The sequence below is a fragment of the Euleptes europaea genome, chromosome 4 (genome assembly GCF_029931775.1).
Source record: "Euleptes europaea isolate rEulEur1 chromosome 4, rEulEur1.hap1, whole genome shotgun sequence".
NCBI classification, from domain to species: domain Eukaryota; kingdom Metazoa; phylum Chordata; class Lepidosauria; order Squamata; family Sphaerodactylidae; genus Euleptes; species Euleptes europaea.
The window spans coordinates 43974762-43989869 of NC_079315.1; the positions used below are offsets into that span (position 1 = coordinate 43974762).

At 43.5% G+C, this 15108-nt stretch overlaps 1 protein-coding gene across 11 annotated transcripts in view; it reads left to right on the plus strand.

The window, feature by feature from the left end:
* The window catches only part of LOC130477124 (receptor-type tyrosine-protein phosphatase delta), a 619168-nt gene that overhangs the window by 551867 nt on the left and 52193 nt on the right, over positions 1-15108 (plus strand). For all 11 annotated transcript variants that reach the window (XM_056849115.1, XM_056849116.1, XM_056849118.1 and 8 more), the window contains 2 exons: positions 7797-7916; positions 9358-9512. In XM_056849115.1, the coding sequence (XP_056705093.1) occupies positions 7797-7916; positions 9358-9512 (275 nt within the window). The remainder of the gene's footprint in view (positions 1-7796; positions 7917-9357; positions 9513-15108) is intronic.

Consider the following 15108-nt stretch of genomic DNA (forward strand, 5'->3'; position numbering starts at 1 on the left):
TGCAAACAGTATGGTGCTTCCTGAAAAACTAGACAGCCCCTGAATTAGTCCAGTAATGCTCCAAAACATCCAGTCAGTATCTAACAATAAGGTGCTTCCTGAACCTGGTAACCAACAAACGTAATTAGTGGTGCTCCACTATAGAACACATCAAATAATGGGGTGGCTCCACTAAAATTGAACCGGATGTGAATTAGCACAGTAATGCTTCACTAAATCTCAGCAACCCTATAAGCTGCTAAATTGCCAAAGAGTGGAAGGAGGATATTCTTTGTCAAGGCAGCCTTAGGTGCATTTGGATATTTCCAACCTGAAGTGTCACCTGAAATATGCTGTTTCATTTTGGCTCAGAAATACCCAAAATAACCCAAATTCAAGATTGCAAAAAAAAAAAAATCTTCCAAAATTTTTGGAATGTTTCAATTTTGTGGAGCTTATCAGATGGCGGGGGAAGGAGGAGAACCAGCAGGAGCCCCACTGTGACAGACAGCTTAGCTTAGCTGCAGGCTCCAGATCACCCTTGCAAGCAGTAGAGGCAGCAGGAGTGGTGAGGAAGGAGGGAAAGAGAAAGCTTTCCAAGGCCGGGCCACTGAATGGCAGTGCCTGATGCAGGTGGATCGCATGCAATCTAGGGAGGCCAGGCTGGGGCTGGGGATCCCAGTTATCCGGCAGTGGGGGGGCTGGGAGGTATGGTGGTGGGAGCAGTTGTTATAAGGGAAGGAACCGGAGATATGGATATGCTCGGGTTCCTTCCAACCTGTGTCCCATCCCGAGAAACAATGGTAGAGGTGGTAGAAAATACCCATCCCTGACACTGTTGTTGTGCAATGCCAGGTCCATTAATAATAAGACAGCCACCCTGTGTGACTATTTTGTTGTGCAGGGTATGAACCTGGGCTTGTGTGACCAAGACCTGGGTGCGGGAGGGTGTGGTTGTCGCCCAGGTTTCTTGGTCCTTCATCAGTCTTGGACGATGGGCCGGGGGGGAGGAGTGGCTGTGTTGGTCTTGGAGGCTTTCTCCTTCAGGACCCTTCCCGATCCGGAAATTCCCAGTATTGAATGTGTTGGCCGAGGAGAGCTTGGCTATCTGGCTGGTGTATCGGCTACCCAACACATCAGTGGATACCCTGTCGGGCTTGCTAGAGGTAGTGGCAGGCTGGGCCTTGAGGTTCCCAAGGCTATTAGTCCTGGGTGACTTCAACATCCATGCTGACGCCACATCTTTTCTTTTTCGCATATCCCAGACCTAGTTTCATCCATGGCAGCACTGGGGCTCTCCCAATTTGTTTCGGGTTCTACACATCAAGGAGGCCATACACTGGACTTGATCTTCGGGTCTGGGATAGGCTTGGATCTGATGCCCAGTGAGGAGGTTCCATGGTCAGATCATTATGTCCTGAAGGCTCAGATTGACCTACTGCTTCCACCCTGTTTGGGCGGTGAGCAGATTTATGCTCATCCGCGGAGATTCATGTATCCGATTGGATTCCAGAGGGCTCTGCATGATCCTACCACCTCTGGCGATTCCCTCGATGCACTTATGGAGGACTGGCATGTCCGGTTTCCACCCCCAGCGATGAAATTGCACCCCGACGCCCTCTTCGCTCCCGCCGAAACCGAGCCCCTTGGTATACAGAGGAGCTTAGTAGTATGAAGCGGGAGCTTAGACGGCTAGAGCAAGTATGGCGGTGAATTCGCGACGAAGCTGCAAGAGCATCTTATAGGACATTTATGAAAGCCTATGAGATGGCGACGAAGGCTGCTAAGAAAAAGTTCTATGCAGCTGAAATCGTGTCCACTAGCTCTCACCCGGCACAATTGTTTAGAGTGATTCGGTCTTTAACGCCTTTTGATGAACATTCAAATGTAGGTACAAATTCGGCCCATAGCTGTGAGGCATTCGCGAGCTACTTTGTGGATAAAGTCTTTTTGCTCAGCCATGACCTTCCTTTCAATTTGGATTCAGTAAGGGAACTAGAGGCCCCTTGCCCGTCTTTTGGACCACTTCAGCCTGCTTTCGGAAGCCGATGTGGACAGGACCCTGTTGGCTGTAAGGCCTACTACTTGCCTCCTTGGCCTGTGCCCATCGTGGCTGGTTAAGGCCAGTCTTGATGTGGTACAGGCATCCCTGGGTGAAATCATCAATAGGACCCTAAGTTCAGGGACCTTCCCAGGGGAACTCAAGGAGGCAGTAGTAAGACAGCTCTTAAAGAAACAATATTTAGATCTGAAAGAACTTACCAACTACTGCCCAGTGTCTAATTTATCGTACCTGGGTAAGGTAGTTGAGAGAGCAGTTGCCAAGCAGCTACAGCGGTTCTTGGATGATGCATCAGTCTTAGACCCATTCCAGTCCAGCTTCCGCCCTGGCCATGGGACGGAGATGGCTCTGGTCGCCCTTGTAGACAATCTCCGTAGAAGGCTGGCTCAAGGTGGGTCGGGGCTCTTGATTCTTCTTGATTTATCAGCAGCCTTCGACACGGACGATCATGATCTTTTAGATCAATTCAATTCAATTCAGACCTTTATTGGCATACAATAAGTGATCCATACAAATGATGAGTAGCTACAGGAAAACAAGGAATATTGGACACCATCAATCATTAACCTTATCCAGTCTGTTTTTGATAACTGAAAAAGTAGCTGTTTTTTTAAGTTCAGTAATGTCGATTGACAAGTCATTGAGAAGACAATAAACTTTCAGGGCCTCCGAGTGTCCTGACATATTAGTTAAAATAGGATCGAGTAGATTGTGACGAATAACATCAAACTAAGGACAATAAAGAAGGATATGGGAAACCTACTCAATTGAATTTGAGTTGCAGGGACATAGCCTCGCCAAATGACTGGTTTGGTTATATTGTCCAAAAGTAACAGCTGAAGGGAGAGCATTGCTCCTAGCAAGTGCAAATGCTCTACGCATTTGTGGGGTATGTAGGGCAGACAAATAAGGAGACAGTCGACTGGTAGTTAGGGGGATTTCAAAATTCAAAGGGGAGCAATTTTTTTTGACAAGGCTATCAAGGGTTTGAAATTCAATGTCCAGATCTTTTAGATCACCACCTCGCCGACATTGAGATTCGGGACATAATCTGTCAATGGTTCTGCTCCTTCCTACAAGTTCAGGGATAAAGGGTGGCACTTGGGGAGGAAGTTTTGCAGTGGCACCCTTTGGTGTGTGGGGTTCTGCAAGGGGCGATTCTTTCCCCCATGTTGTTTAATATCTGCATGAGTCCCCTTGCCCAGCTGGTTTTGAGTTTCGGGCTGGGGTGTCATCAGTATGCTGATGACACCCAGATTTATCTACTGATGGACGGCCATCCGGACTCCACCCCAGACACACTGGCTGGGTGCTTGGAGGCCGTGACTGGATGGTTGAAGCAAAGTCAGCTGAAGTTGAATCCAGCAAAGACGGAGGTCCTGTGGCTCGGCCGGGGCGGTTTGGGGTTGGGGTTCCGGCTTCCGGCTCTTGACGGTGTGCAACTAATATCTGCACCTGCTGTCAGGAGTCAGGGTGTGATCCTGGATGCCTCCTTATCTACGGAGTCCCAGGTCACAGCTATGGTCAATGCGGCTTTTTTCCATCTCCGCGGGGCCCAGCAGCTGGTTCCTTACTTCTCCCGTCCTGACCTAGCCACGGTGATCCATGCGGCGGTCACCTCTAGGCTAAGTTACTGTAACTCGCTCTACAAAGGGCTGCCCTTGAGACTGACCCGACAGCTCCAGCTGGTTCAGAATGCGGTGGCGAGACTCCTGATGGGATCCTCGCCCAGGGAACATATAAAGCCAGTGCTTTACCATCTGCATGGGCCCCAACTGGAGTATCGGATCAGGTTCAAGGTGCTGGTTTTGACCTTTAAAGCCTTACATGGTCTGGGACCCTCATATCTTCGGGACCGCCTCTCCTGGTATACCCCCTGAAGAACATTAAGATCGTCCGATGAGAATTTACTGGTGGTCCCTGGCCCTAAGAGCATGCGGCTGTCCTCGACAAGAACCAGGGCTTTTTCAGTCCTGGCACCGGCCTGGTGGAATGCTCTGCCTAGTAACATCAGAGCCCTGCGGGAACTGAAAACTTTCCACAGGGCCTGTAAGACAGAGCTTTCCCACCAAGCCTACAACTGAGGACAGCCACCTATATCAGCTTATATCATCTTACACCATCTTTACTGGCCTCCCCACACTTCCCTTCCTTGAGTGGGAATAACATAGTTTGAAGAGTTCCCACCGTATGGTGCCTACGGTTTGTTTAGAGTTTGTGTGCCATTGTGTTTAGGATTTTAGAGTTTTATTGTTGATTTTATTGAGGATTGTGTTTTGATGTGTTTTAATGATGTTACCCGCCCTGAGCCGGCTTGCTGCGGAGGGCAGGTTATAAGTCTAATAAATAAATAAATAAATAAATGCTGCCACAGCCCTTTAAACACCCTCTAAACTTTTATTGTTTTCAAGGGATGGTAGCACCACATCTACTATTCACTGATCCCAAATATTCCGTAATCTGAAAAAAAATAACCGAAACAGATTCCTGAAATAGTATCACTAGTACCAAAATTTTCAGATAGCGGTAATCATGTCATTTCTCAAATACTGAGGTACTGAATCTATAACTGCTTATATCAGCTATTTTTTTAATGATTACAAAATACAGTCACACTTTCAAGCATCCTTCTGTCAAGTTGTCACTTTTGTGGAGTTCTTCACACTTCTAGTTATCAGTGGACTGGTGTAACTTTAGTATATGTTTGTTTTTCTTGCTGGCGTCAAGTCTTCTATCCCCATTTCTTTCCCCTTGTGTTGCTTGGGTTCTTTGTATTTTGTGCTTATTACAAGTTCATCAGAGGTGCCATACGTTCTGAACTGATGATCTCCTAGTGCACTGTCTTCCTTTCTAACCACTCCTGATACAATTCTTGACCATTTCATTACCTTCTGTGCTGAGAGTTGTTGTTTTTTGGGGTTTTTTTTACTCTTGATTCAACATTTATAGTGGGTGCTCAGAGGATGAGTGAAATTTCATCTGTCCTCCATGGCCTTATCCCTTCCCTGGATACCTTGAGAAGTTTGGATTACTAAGATTGACAAATACTTTCCTCACCCACCCACCCCTGGCTTCGTATCTTCCAGTGTATTTCACAGTGTTGTTTCCTTGTTATTACTACAAAACCGACAACCCTTGGGCTATATCACTGAAACATCTACTTTGAGTACTATAGTACTATAGTATTTTAGCCTTTGTATTCAACATATTAAGCTGCCTTATACCATGTAAGATCATTGGTTTCTCTGGCTCAGTATTGACTGCTCTAGCAAGCAGAGAAATGTCTGATAACAACACCTGCTGCTTGAGACTGTGGAAATGCTAGTACTGAACCTGGGACTTCCTGCATTCAATGCAGGGATGGTCCCAGGTTTTGACGACCCTGGTAAAGGAATGCCCAGGAGCCTCCCTCTTTTCCTCTGACTGCCACTTGTGCCTCTCTACCTACCCACATGCCCATCTACTGGGTTGTCATAAGTCAGTTGCAACTTGATGGCACTTTACACAAACGTGTATTTTTTTGTCTTGACCTGGACAGCCCAGACTAGACTGATCTCATCAGATCTCAGAAGCTAAGCAGGGTTGGACTGGTTCGTACTTTGGATTGGAGACCACTAAGCCAGTCCAGGGTTGTTACTTTGAGTCAGGAAATGATAAATGTATCTTGCTTTGAAACCCTTATAGGGTCACCACAGGTCGGCTGCAACTTGACAGCACTTTCCCACCATGTGTATTTTAGCTTGGTTTTACGTGTTTTAATGCTGTGTTTTTGTTTGGTTTTAATGGCTTTTAAGATGTGTTTCATTATGTATGTATTTAATCTAAAAGCTGCCTTAGTGATCCTGATCAGGGCAAAAAGGCAGGATATAAATTTTTGTAAACAAACACGTCATGGGTAGCTACCATTCAGAGAGTTCAAAAATCCACAGGACATCATTTGGTGTATGTAAAGTAATCTTTGGATCCCTTTGAACGTAAATTCTTTGTGAAGCATAGAAATTTCAGTATATCATCCGTTTTAGATTAAAATGATTTAAGGTGTTTGTAAACTTTATCTCTTCTTAGGGATTGTGTAGCCTGTCACATTATACACTAGATGATACTTTCAACAAAATGTATTTTTTTTTAGCTGTGGAAATGATAAGCATATGCTTGTATTATTTATCTGTCTGTGTACAGATTCATTTTGCTTGCTAAAGCAAGTAATATTTTGAAATGGAAATTTCACCAGATGAAATGTCCTTTAAAATCTGATGTATGAACACTTCCTATCAAGTCATGTTTTTTAAAGACCCATTAATGTAATACCATCATATGTTTCATAACAGAGTACTAAGAAGAAAATTATATTTTTCTATAATACTCTTCATAGGTTGTGACATAGTTCATTTAAAATATTCTCTGCCAAAGCAATCCAATCTCTCCTTGCAGTCCTGTTCTATTTGCAGTAAAACTGTAGCTTTCAAATTGCTTAACCCAGAAGCCAGTGATTTGGGGATTAGAGTTTAATCTAATATGTTTTGCCGCACTGCCGAATAAATGTGAATGGGCAAAGCACAAGAGTTGAATCTAACATTATAATGTTCTAGCAGACCAATGTGTTTTGCAACTCTTAGAACCAGTGCAGATTATTAATGAGGTATTGCATTAATTGATTCCTCTATGAACAAAGAGAAGCAATTGGATCAGGTAGCCACTACAAGCACAAGTTCTTGCAGCACTGTTTTCTGGCTCTTCCTTGGTCTACAACCCTACAAGGAGACAACAGCCACCACTACTGGCTGTCCTAACAACAATCTTGGTTATTATTTTAGAGGTTGTTTTCTTCTCTTGCTCTCTTTTGTGCTGGCTCCTTTTCCCTTTCAACAGCAAAAAAGAGGGGCATATGCATCTTTTGTTCAAATCTGGAACTAAATACAAGTGGAAGATCAATTCTGTCCTACTTTGAAAACCTTCTTTTTCTGGCCCCTTGAATATTCCTGAATGTGTTCATTTGGGACATACCAAACTGCAATACATAGGCAAGGAAAGTGAAGGATAGTGAAGAAGCCTCTTTTATAAGCAGAGATAGTTTCATTAATCTTGTTTTCTAGCTACATATATCACATAGGTGTGCTGATGTATACCATCTGGTCTGCTGAATTCCAAGAATAATCCTAAAGCTTTACTAAGTGTCTTGGTGTGCTTTAAGATTTAGCCAATAAAACCTGCAGTGTCCTGGCTCATTGTCTCAGTAGGCATGCTGAGCACTGAGGAAGTTATTTAAACCATGTTTCCCTAACAAGTACGTAGATAGGTTGGTAAAAAGTATTGCAATCTGGCTGTGACATCTGTCACCCCATTGATTGCTAGGGTTAATCCAGCTGATCTGGCTGGCTAGTCAAGTGTCCCCTTCCTTCCTCACCATTCCATGTGTGTCCCCCCCTTAATCTGTGCACTAAGTGGAAGAGGACAACCATCCTACATAGAAGGAATGTACTGTATTTCAGTCAAAGTCCGTATGACAGTTGTGCTCCTCTGCTAGAACCTCCAAATAAACTCAAGGTTCATTTTTAGGAGAACATATGGTGTTTCCCTAGAATACCATCCCCTGCTTCCTGGATCATTTTCATAGCAGCCAGAGTGAATGCTGATGTGATATCTATCTCAGCTTGGTAGCATTCATTTCCGCCTGTTTACATTCATTCACAACTTTTAATTGTGGGACTTGTGGCTTTTAAAGTGAACATATTAATACTTCAGATGTTTGTTTCAGGTCAAGTGTGATCAGTACTGGCCTAGCAGAGGAACAGAAACATATGGACTGATCCAGGTGACTTTGCTGGACACCGTGGAATTAGCAACATACTGCGTTAGAACATTTGCACTTTATAAGGTACTCCCCTGCAGGATTTGAGGGGGGAGGGATTAATGAGACTGTGGGAGATGTTTTATAGAAACACAACATTTCTAAGGAAGTTCTGGAATGAAATGTTAGCTGTATCACAAACATGTATTATATTATCTCAGTTTAAAAGGGAAGGAGGAGCTCTCATTGTTCCATCACTTATAGCACATTTATGAGTTCTAAGGGTGAAAGCCCTTAGGAGGTCAGGAAGGCACCGCAACGGTGTCTGGGGCCCCCGCACTGGCGTCCGGGCCACTAACGCCAATGTTAGTGGCCTGAATGCCAGCGGGAAGGCCCTGACGCTGACCCAGGATGCCGACAGGGCCTTCTGAATGCCATCAAAGGCCGCGACAGCATCCTGGAAGGCATTCCTGGGGTGTTATGGCATTCCCGCCTTTAGGCGGCCTCCAAAGCCCTTTTGGCCCGGGAACACCCCTTTTTATTTTTAGCAAGCTACGCCACCTTTTAGGATTTTTGACGCCAGGAGGAGGCAGCATAGCCAAGTTGCCTCCAAAGTCCAGTGCAGGCATTCCTCTCAGGAATGCACTGATAGATGCATTCAACTGACAAGATTTTCTACAGACGTATAGTTTATCTGATGGCAATAGCAACATTCCCTAAAACTAAATATTTTTTGACAGATACCCTGTTTCCTCTCAAAGTTCCACCAAATTCCTTGGGTTGGATCCTGCCTAACATTTCTGCAAGCGGTGGGGTACTTTTCATTGATTCTCCCCTCCTGATTCAGTCCTCCGTCTTCCCCCTCAAGCTGTTCTTAGGGGGTCTCCCATCTGTCAGGAGCAGCATTTCTAGGAGTATTTGGGCTGCAGTGGGAGGGGAGAAGCAAGGAAGTCAGGGTTCACTGACAGAACTCCTTCTGTCAGCAGTAATTTTCAGAGGGATCTTTGTTATTTTCAACAATCTTTAATTTCCTGACATGTAAGCTAAATCAGTCTTATTGTATATTCTATACATTGTTTCATGTTCTTTCTTCTAAAATATTCTAATCCTCTTTCTTACATTAGCCTTTTAGACATTTGAACATTTTCCTTCTGTTCTCCTTTGCCTAAGCAAACTACAACTTTTTTTTAAAGCATTTTGGGTATACACAAGTTGCTGATCCCAGTAGTGGCTAGCAGGCATACCAACTGCCAGTGTTGAGTGTGTGCTGTCCAGCACCATCTTTGCTAATGTAATTGCTGTAATTAATCAAAAACAACTATCTATTGAAAGTGGACAGAAAATCAAGATGAATGATAGATATGGCTTGCATGGCAAGACAATTTATTGCAGCATCTTGTCATAAAGTTGTTTGTGTTGTTTCTGTCAGATAGAATGTTGCATAAGTTTCATGATGAAGTGTCCTTCTGTTGTCTTTTCACTCTCATGGCATTAAGCAGTCATTTCAGCCAAGGTTGTTATCTTGTAGAATGGGTCAAGTGAGAAAAGAGAAGTAAGGCAGTTCCAGTTCACTGCCTGGCCTGACCATGGAGTTCCAGAACACCCTACACCATTCCTAGCATTCTTACGACGAGTCAAAACCTGTAATCCTCCTGATGCTGGACCAATGGTTGTTCACTGCAGGTAAGTGAAAGCTTTGCTTTAAAAAAAAAAGAAACCCTCCATAATCAGTATTTTGAAAATGTTATACTCAATCAGTTCAGCATTAGGATTCCAAATACTGCAGCATAACAATATGGGCAGTGCACCTCACAAAGGGGGGTGGGCGAATGACCTCTGCACCGGTGTTAGTGACACTTGCACCAGCTAAACTTGCACTATCACTGGCACAGGGCTATTTATGCCAGTGCCGGGAAGCAGCACAGCAGCACCATGCTTGAGCGCCCGAGCAGCTGTGGTGGCAACATATCTCTGCTGCAAAGACTCGCAGTAGCACCATAGGGGGAATTCCCAGGGACAGGACTGACTTTAGTCTGCTCCCTAAGCCCTTTCGCCCCGGGAACACCCCTTTTTGCAGGTGCAAATTTACACCTGCAAAAATCATGGTACAGCCCTGTGAAACTCTGTGGAGCAGTTTTACAGGGCTTAGGGGGGGGAATTATTTTATTATTCCTACTGCACTGCTGCAAGCTGTTCAGGAGGCAGCACGGCAGCGCCGTCCCCAGGTGTTTCTTAACTACCCCCCCCCCTTAGAATTGCACCGAAAGGCATTATATCTAGTTGTCTCACAGTTCTAGTTATCAAAATATGTAATGGTTGTAATCATGCACCCAGATCCAGACAACTATGAAAGTAGTTATTGAGCACAAGAGAACTTTAGAATTGTTCCCCCCCCCCCCTTAATGCTTTATGGTGACCTGCCTCTAAAACCAAGAGTAGTTTCAAAAGCAATTTGTATAAAGTCACAAGGAGGATGTGGTTAACTGTTCATTAAAAAAAAAAATTCTACTGTCATAGTACAAACTCCTTGTATAGGCTTAAGTAGCTCCTTGGATCCTGACCGTGAGGCCATGAGGTACAGAATCCACACATGAGGAGTACCCAGGTGTGTACCCAGGTTCTCTCTACACTTCTTTTGTAGTATGCATACACAGTCTTACAGCTTTCTGGAATAACTTTTGGGGTTTCAGGGTGTGAGGGAGCACGGAAGGAGTTTCTGTTCTACTTTCCCCACCTTTATGGACCCTCAGAAACGTCTCCCTGTTACCAGTAGCTGAGAGGAGGATTTAATACTCTTTCTACCCCACAGACAGTCACCCTTGCTTTTGTGAGGAGAGTTTTCCTTTCCTTCCCCCCAGTAGAAATAGAAAGGCTTAGAGGCTGAAGCTGAATGTAAAAGTATGAATAAAAAGATGTTTATTATTTACAGAAAGGTTTTTAGATTATTGGTTATTCTTCAAGAGAAGAACAAAGCTTAAATGGTTACAGGCAGTTCAAAATCTTAGATAGTTTCAGGCACAGTTCTTAGTTCTCAGTTCAGTTACTTCAGAATACTCAGTAATATACTTAGATGTTGTTCAAAATATTCTTATACTCAAAACACTTAGTGTGGACTCAAACTAACCTAGCACACACAAAATATCAGTGAGTGGAGTTTCATCCACAACCTTTCTCACTCCTAAGATTCACCCACCTCCTGTGGAAACAAACAACTCTTCCCCAAAACACTGAGTTAGGAGTCTCCCTGTTTCAGAAGCCACCTCCCACCAAGTGACTGAAGAAAGGGCTATCACACACTGCCACAAAGTTCCCCTTGTCACTACTCAGGTTTGGTTCTAAACAAGCTAGGTCAGGGGTGTCAAAATCAATTGTTACGAGGGCCGGATATGACATAAATGTCACTTGGTCAGGCCTGGCCGGGCCATGCATCACCAGCCCAAATTGAGAGTAGGGGGGTGGCTGCCTCAGCTGGTTCACGGGCCAGATAAGAGCTCTCAAGGGGCCACATCCAGCCTGCGGGCCTTATGTTTGACACCCCTGAGCTAGGTAGTATTTGAACAAGTGTTCTCAGAGTCTCTCCACACCACCACACAGTTCAGGAGCTCAGAGCCAAAGACTCAAGATATCTTTTCTCCCTCCAAAAAGAAGCCTGTCAGTTTTCCAGACTCCATCCACTGCTTGCTGGCATTGGCTGACAGTTACCAAGTCGCTCAGTTTAACCCTGTATCCGTCACACAGGGAATTTCAGGTATTCCCGTGTGTGCATGAAGATTACCTGTTCAGTATGTTGGATCTCACCTATAGTCTGTGTGTGATCTAGTGCTGGTTTTATGCATGTTTTCTTTATACAAGTTGTTTCCAATTGCACATTCACATATTCTACTCTTCAAGTGATTTTCATTTATTCTAATTTTAGTTATATGAAATTTGAGATTATTTAGTGAGGCATCTTAACAAGTATCAGAAACAACCTTTTATTGAATGTATGTTAGGGTTGCCAACCTCTAGGAGAACCTGGAGACCTCCCAGAGTTACAACAGCCCTCAAGATTACAAAGAACAGTTTCTTTGGGGAGAGTGGACTCAGTTGCATTATACCCCTATTAAGGCCCTACCTCCAAAATCTCCAGGAATTTCCCAACCCAGAGTTGGCAACCCTGTGCACAATCCCCTTTGACATCTAGGCAGCTGAAACTTCTCACTTTATGCCACTCTTTGCTCTAGATTTAAATCTAGCTTTCTTTCTCTCTCTTCCTTTTTCCTTTTTCCTTTTCCCTTACTTTTCCTCCACAAATGTTCAAAATTATGTTGTCATAAGTTCTTGTAGGTTATCCGGGCTGTGTGACCGTGGTCTTGGTATTTTCTTTCCTGACGTTTCGCCAGCAGCTGTGGCAGGCATCTTCAGAGGAGTAACAGCGAAATGTCAGGAAAGAAAATGCCAAGACCACGGTCACACAGCCCGGATAACCTACAAGAACTGATGAACTCTGACGGTGAAAGCCTTCGACAATATGTTGTCATGCTTTGATCATCAAAGCCTCATTGTTACCAAAACCCATTCCCTCATTCCAAGTCTTTAGTAACTGGAATATATTTCTTTTTATGAAGTCCTCCTCCATATTTCCTTTTTTCAGAACAGAGCAAACTGTGTTGATGTTAGATTATAAAAAGTAATCATAACCATCTCTCAAATAAGCTTTTCATGTATAAATTTGAAAGACATGACTGAAGGAATTGACGTAAAATCTGTGAATGTCATTTTCATGGGTGCCAAAAAAGCTTTTAACACAGTACAGCTAAAAAAATTAAAATGAACAGTTCTGTTAGGCAATAGTAATAAAGCTGTAGGTGAATTGTTTTATTCACAGACTATCTAAGCAAATTAAGTTTCTAGTTAGGGCATATATGATTGGTCCTTGCAGGGCCTAAAAGAGTTGCCTATTAACAGCTTAATCATTCTTCCTTGATGCAGTCCTAAGCAAAGTGACATACATTGGCCAAAAACGCATTGTCCCTTAACCCACTTTATTCCCCGTTTCAACCAGGATCAAGTTGACCCGGGCTGGGGGGAAACTGTAAGCATTACCTTGAAAAGCAGGAATGAAACTGTGTGCAAATCCATCCATGTAAACAGAAAGTGTGGGAGACGTGCACAGTTCCTGTTTAGCTTGCAAAAACCCCACCCCCTGTGATTGGTCATTTCCCAGGATAGGGAAGGCCCTCATAGGTCAATTTGAAATGACCAATCACCGGGGGCGTGGGGTGTGTGCCAAACTAAACAGGAACTTCATGTCTCCCACACTTTCTGTTTACATGGATCGATTGACACAGTTTCGTCCTTGCATTTCAAGGCAATGCATACATTTTCCCCCCAGCCCGGGGCAACTTGATCCTGGCTGAAACGAGGAATAAAGTGGGTTAAGGGACCATGCGTTTTTGGCCTTTGACTTCAGAGTTGCACTCTTCAGTTGCACTGCCTGTCACAGCCCCTACTCCATGGATCTCCTCTTGCTGTTCAGATGTTCTGATTCTGACTATGAATACCCTCTAAAGCAGTATTTTCCTTACCCATGACACCTAGCACTATTCCCTGTTGATAATACATACACACTGAGGTATTGTCCTGGGAATTGCAACTCTAGTTAAATATTTAAAACAGTCTCTGTCAGCTTCTTGACTCATAGATCTATTTTGTTTGTACTTTGTGTTATCTTCATAGAGGGCACGCTATAAATAAAAATGAAAATAACATCAGACATCGCGGCTATCTCTTACACCTCCTACCGATATGGTGCTATGGACAATTACCTGTTTTGCCAAACAACAGAGTTGGTTCTGTTAAACAACATAAATGAATAGTGTAGATGCACATTTCTTCCTCTGTATAATACACTGCCTATTACAGAGCTGTTTAGCAGTATCACTGTCAAACTTCTGTTTCCATGCTGATGTGGTTTAATTTGCAAAATTAAATATCCTTTTAATGAGTACTGATTGTTTCAAACACAGGCTTAAATTCGAGGGATCTGCAATAGACAGCATATGACGTGGTCTAATGATAGTAGGGAAAGTGCATGGTTGCTTTGAAGTAGGATTAGTTCTGGCAAACAGGTGCTAATCAGATCACAGCAAAATAGCACCAGCAGGCATCAACAAGCATTTTTTTGCTTTGTTTCCAAGCTTCACAGAACTCTTAGCAGTTGCTTCAGTAATATTACCCAGAATCTTAATGAGAAAACGTAGTCCCTTATCCCATGTTTTCCATACCTGAGTGCCATTGGGTAAGCCTTTAGGAGTAATTTAACTTAATGAAGTTTTCATATACATTGCTAATACTCAACAGAGGAACAACAAAAGAAGAGAAGTAGATAATTTTGAAAAATTCATTTTGTAAATTTAAAGAACCTCCCTCACGATATGCTGGAATGCCTCATTCTCATGCTGAAGTGTATTATAAACCCATAATCATAGGCTTACTGGGGAGGGAAGGTGGAATCCAGATTAGCTCTGTACATACCTGTTTCCCAAAGCATCATTTTATCTTATGTCAATATCATTTTCCTATCTGTCATTTAACAGTAATTATATACTTCACAATTAACAGAATTAAAGTACATATTCTGCTATTTTACTGAAGTATATTTCTTATATGTATTTGTTTAAAAACATTTAGAGCCCAAGGCAATTAATGTATCCTTTAAAAAGCATTATGTAAACTCTGTCAGATCAACAGATACAAACAGGCATCAGCTCAAAGACACAAGCACATAGAGCTACATAAACGTTTCACAAGAAATGCCTTCTGAAACAGAAAGATCTTATGAGTAAGGTTGTCAGCTCTGGGTAGGAAAACCTGGAGATTTGAGGGGTGATGCCTGGGGAGGGGAGGGACCTTAGGAGAATATAATGCCATAGAGTCTACCCTCCCACGCAGCCATTTTCTCCTTGGGAACTGATCTCTGTATTCTGGAGAGCATTGGGAATATTGGGAGATCTGCAAGCCGCACTTGGAGTTTGGCAACCCTACTTATAAGCCCTACGGATCTCCAGGGGGAGTTTATTCCCTATCAGTGGAGCTTCTATGGAAAAGGAGAATGAGAAGGTAGTGGCCAAATGTCCCATGCTCAGATGAGACACAACTGGCATTTCTTGGCTCTGCTCTGGAAATCTCCATCCATCTTGTCTCAGCTGAAGACTCCTGACAAGTGTGTTGGTAGCATGCCGTAATTGCATTTGAAAACTGATTTACCTCCTCCAAGATCTGCTGTCTTAGTGGCCCT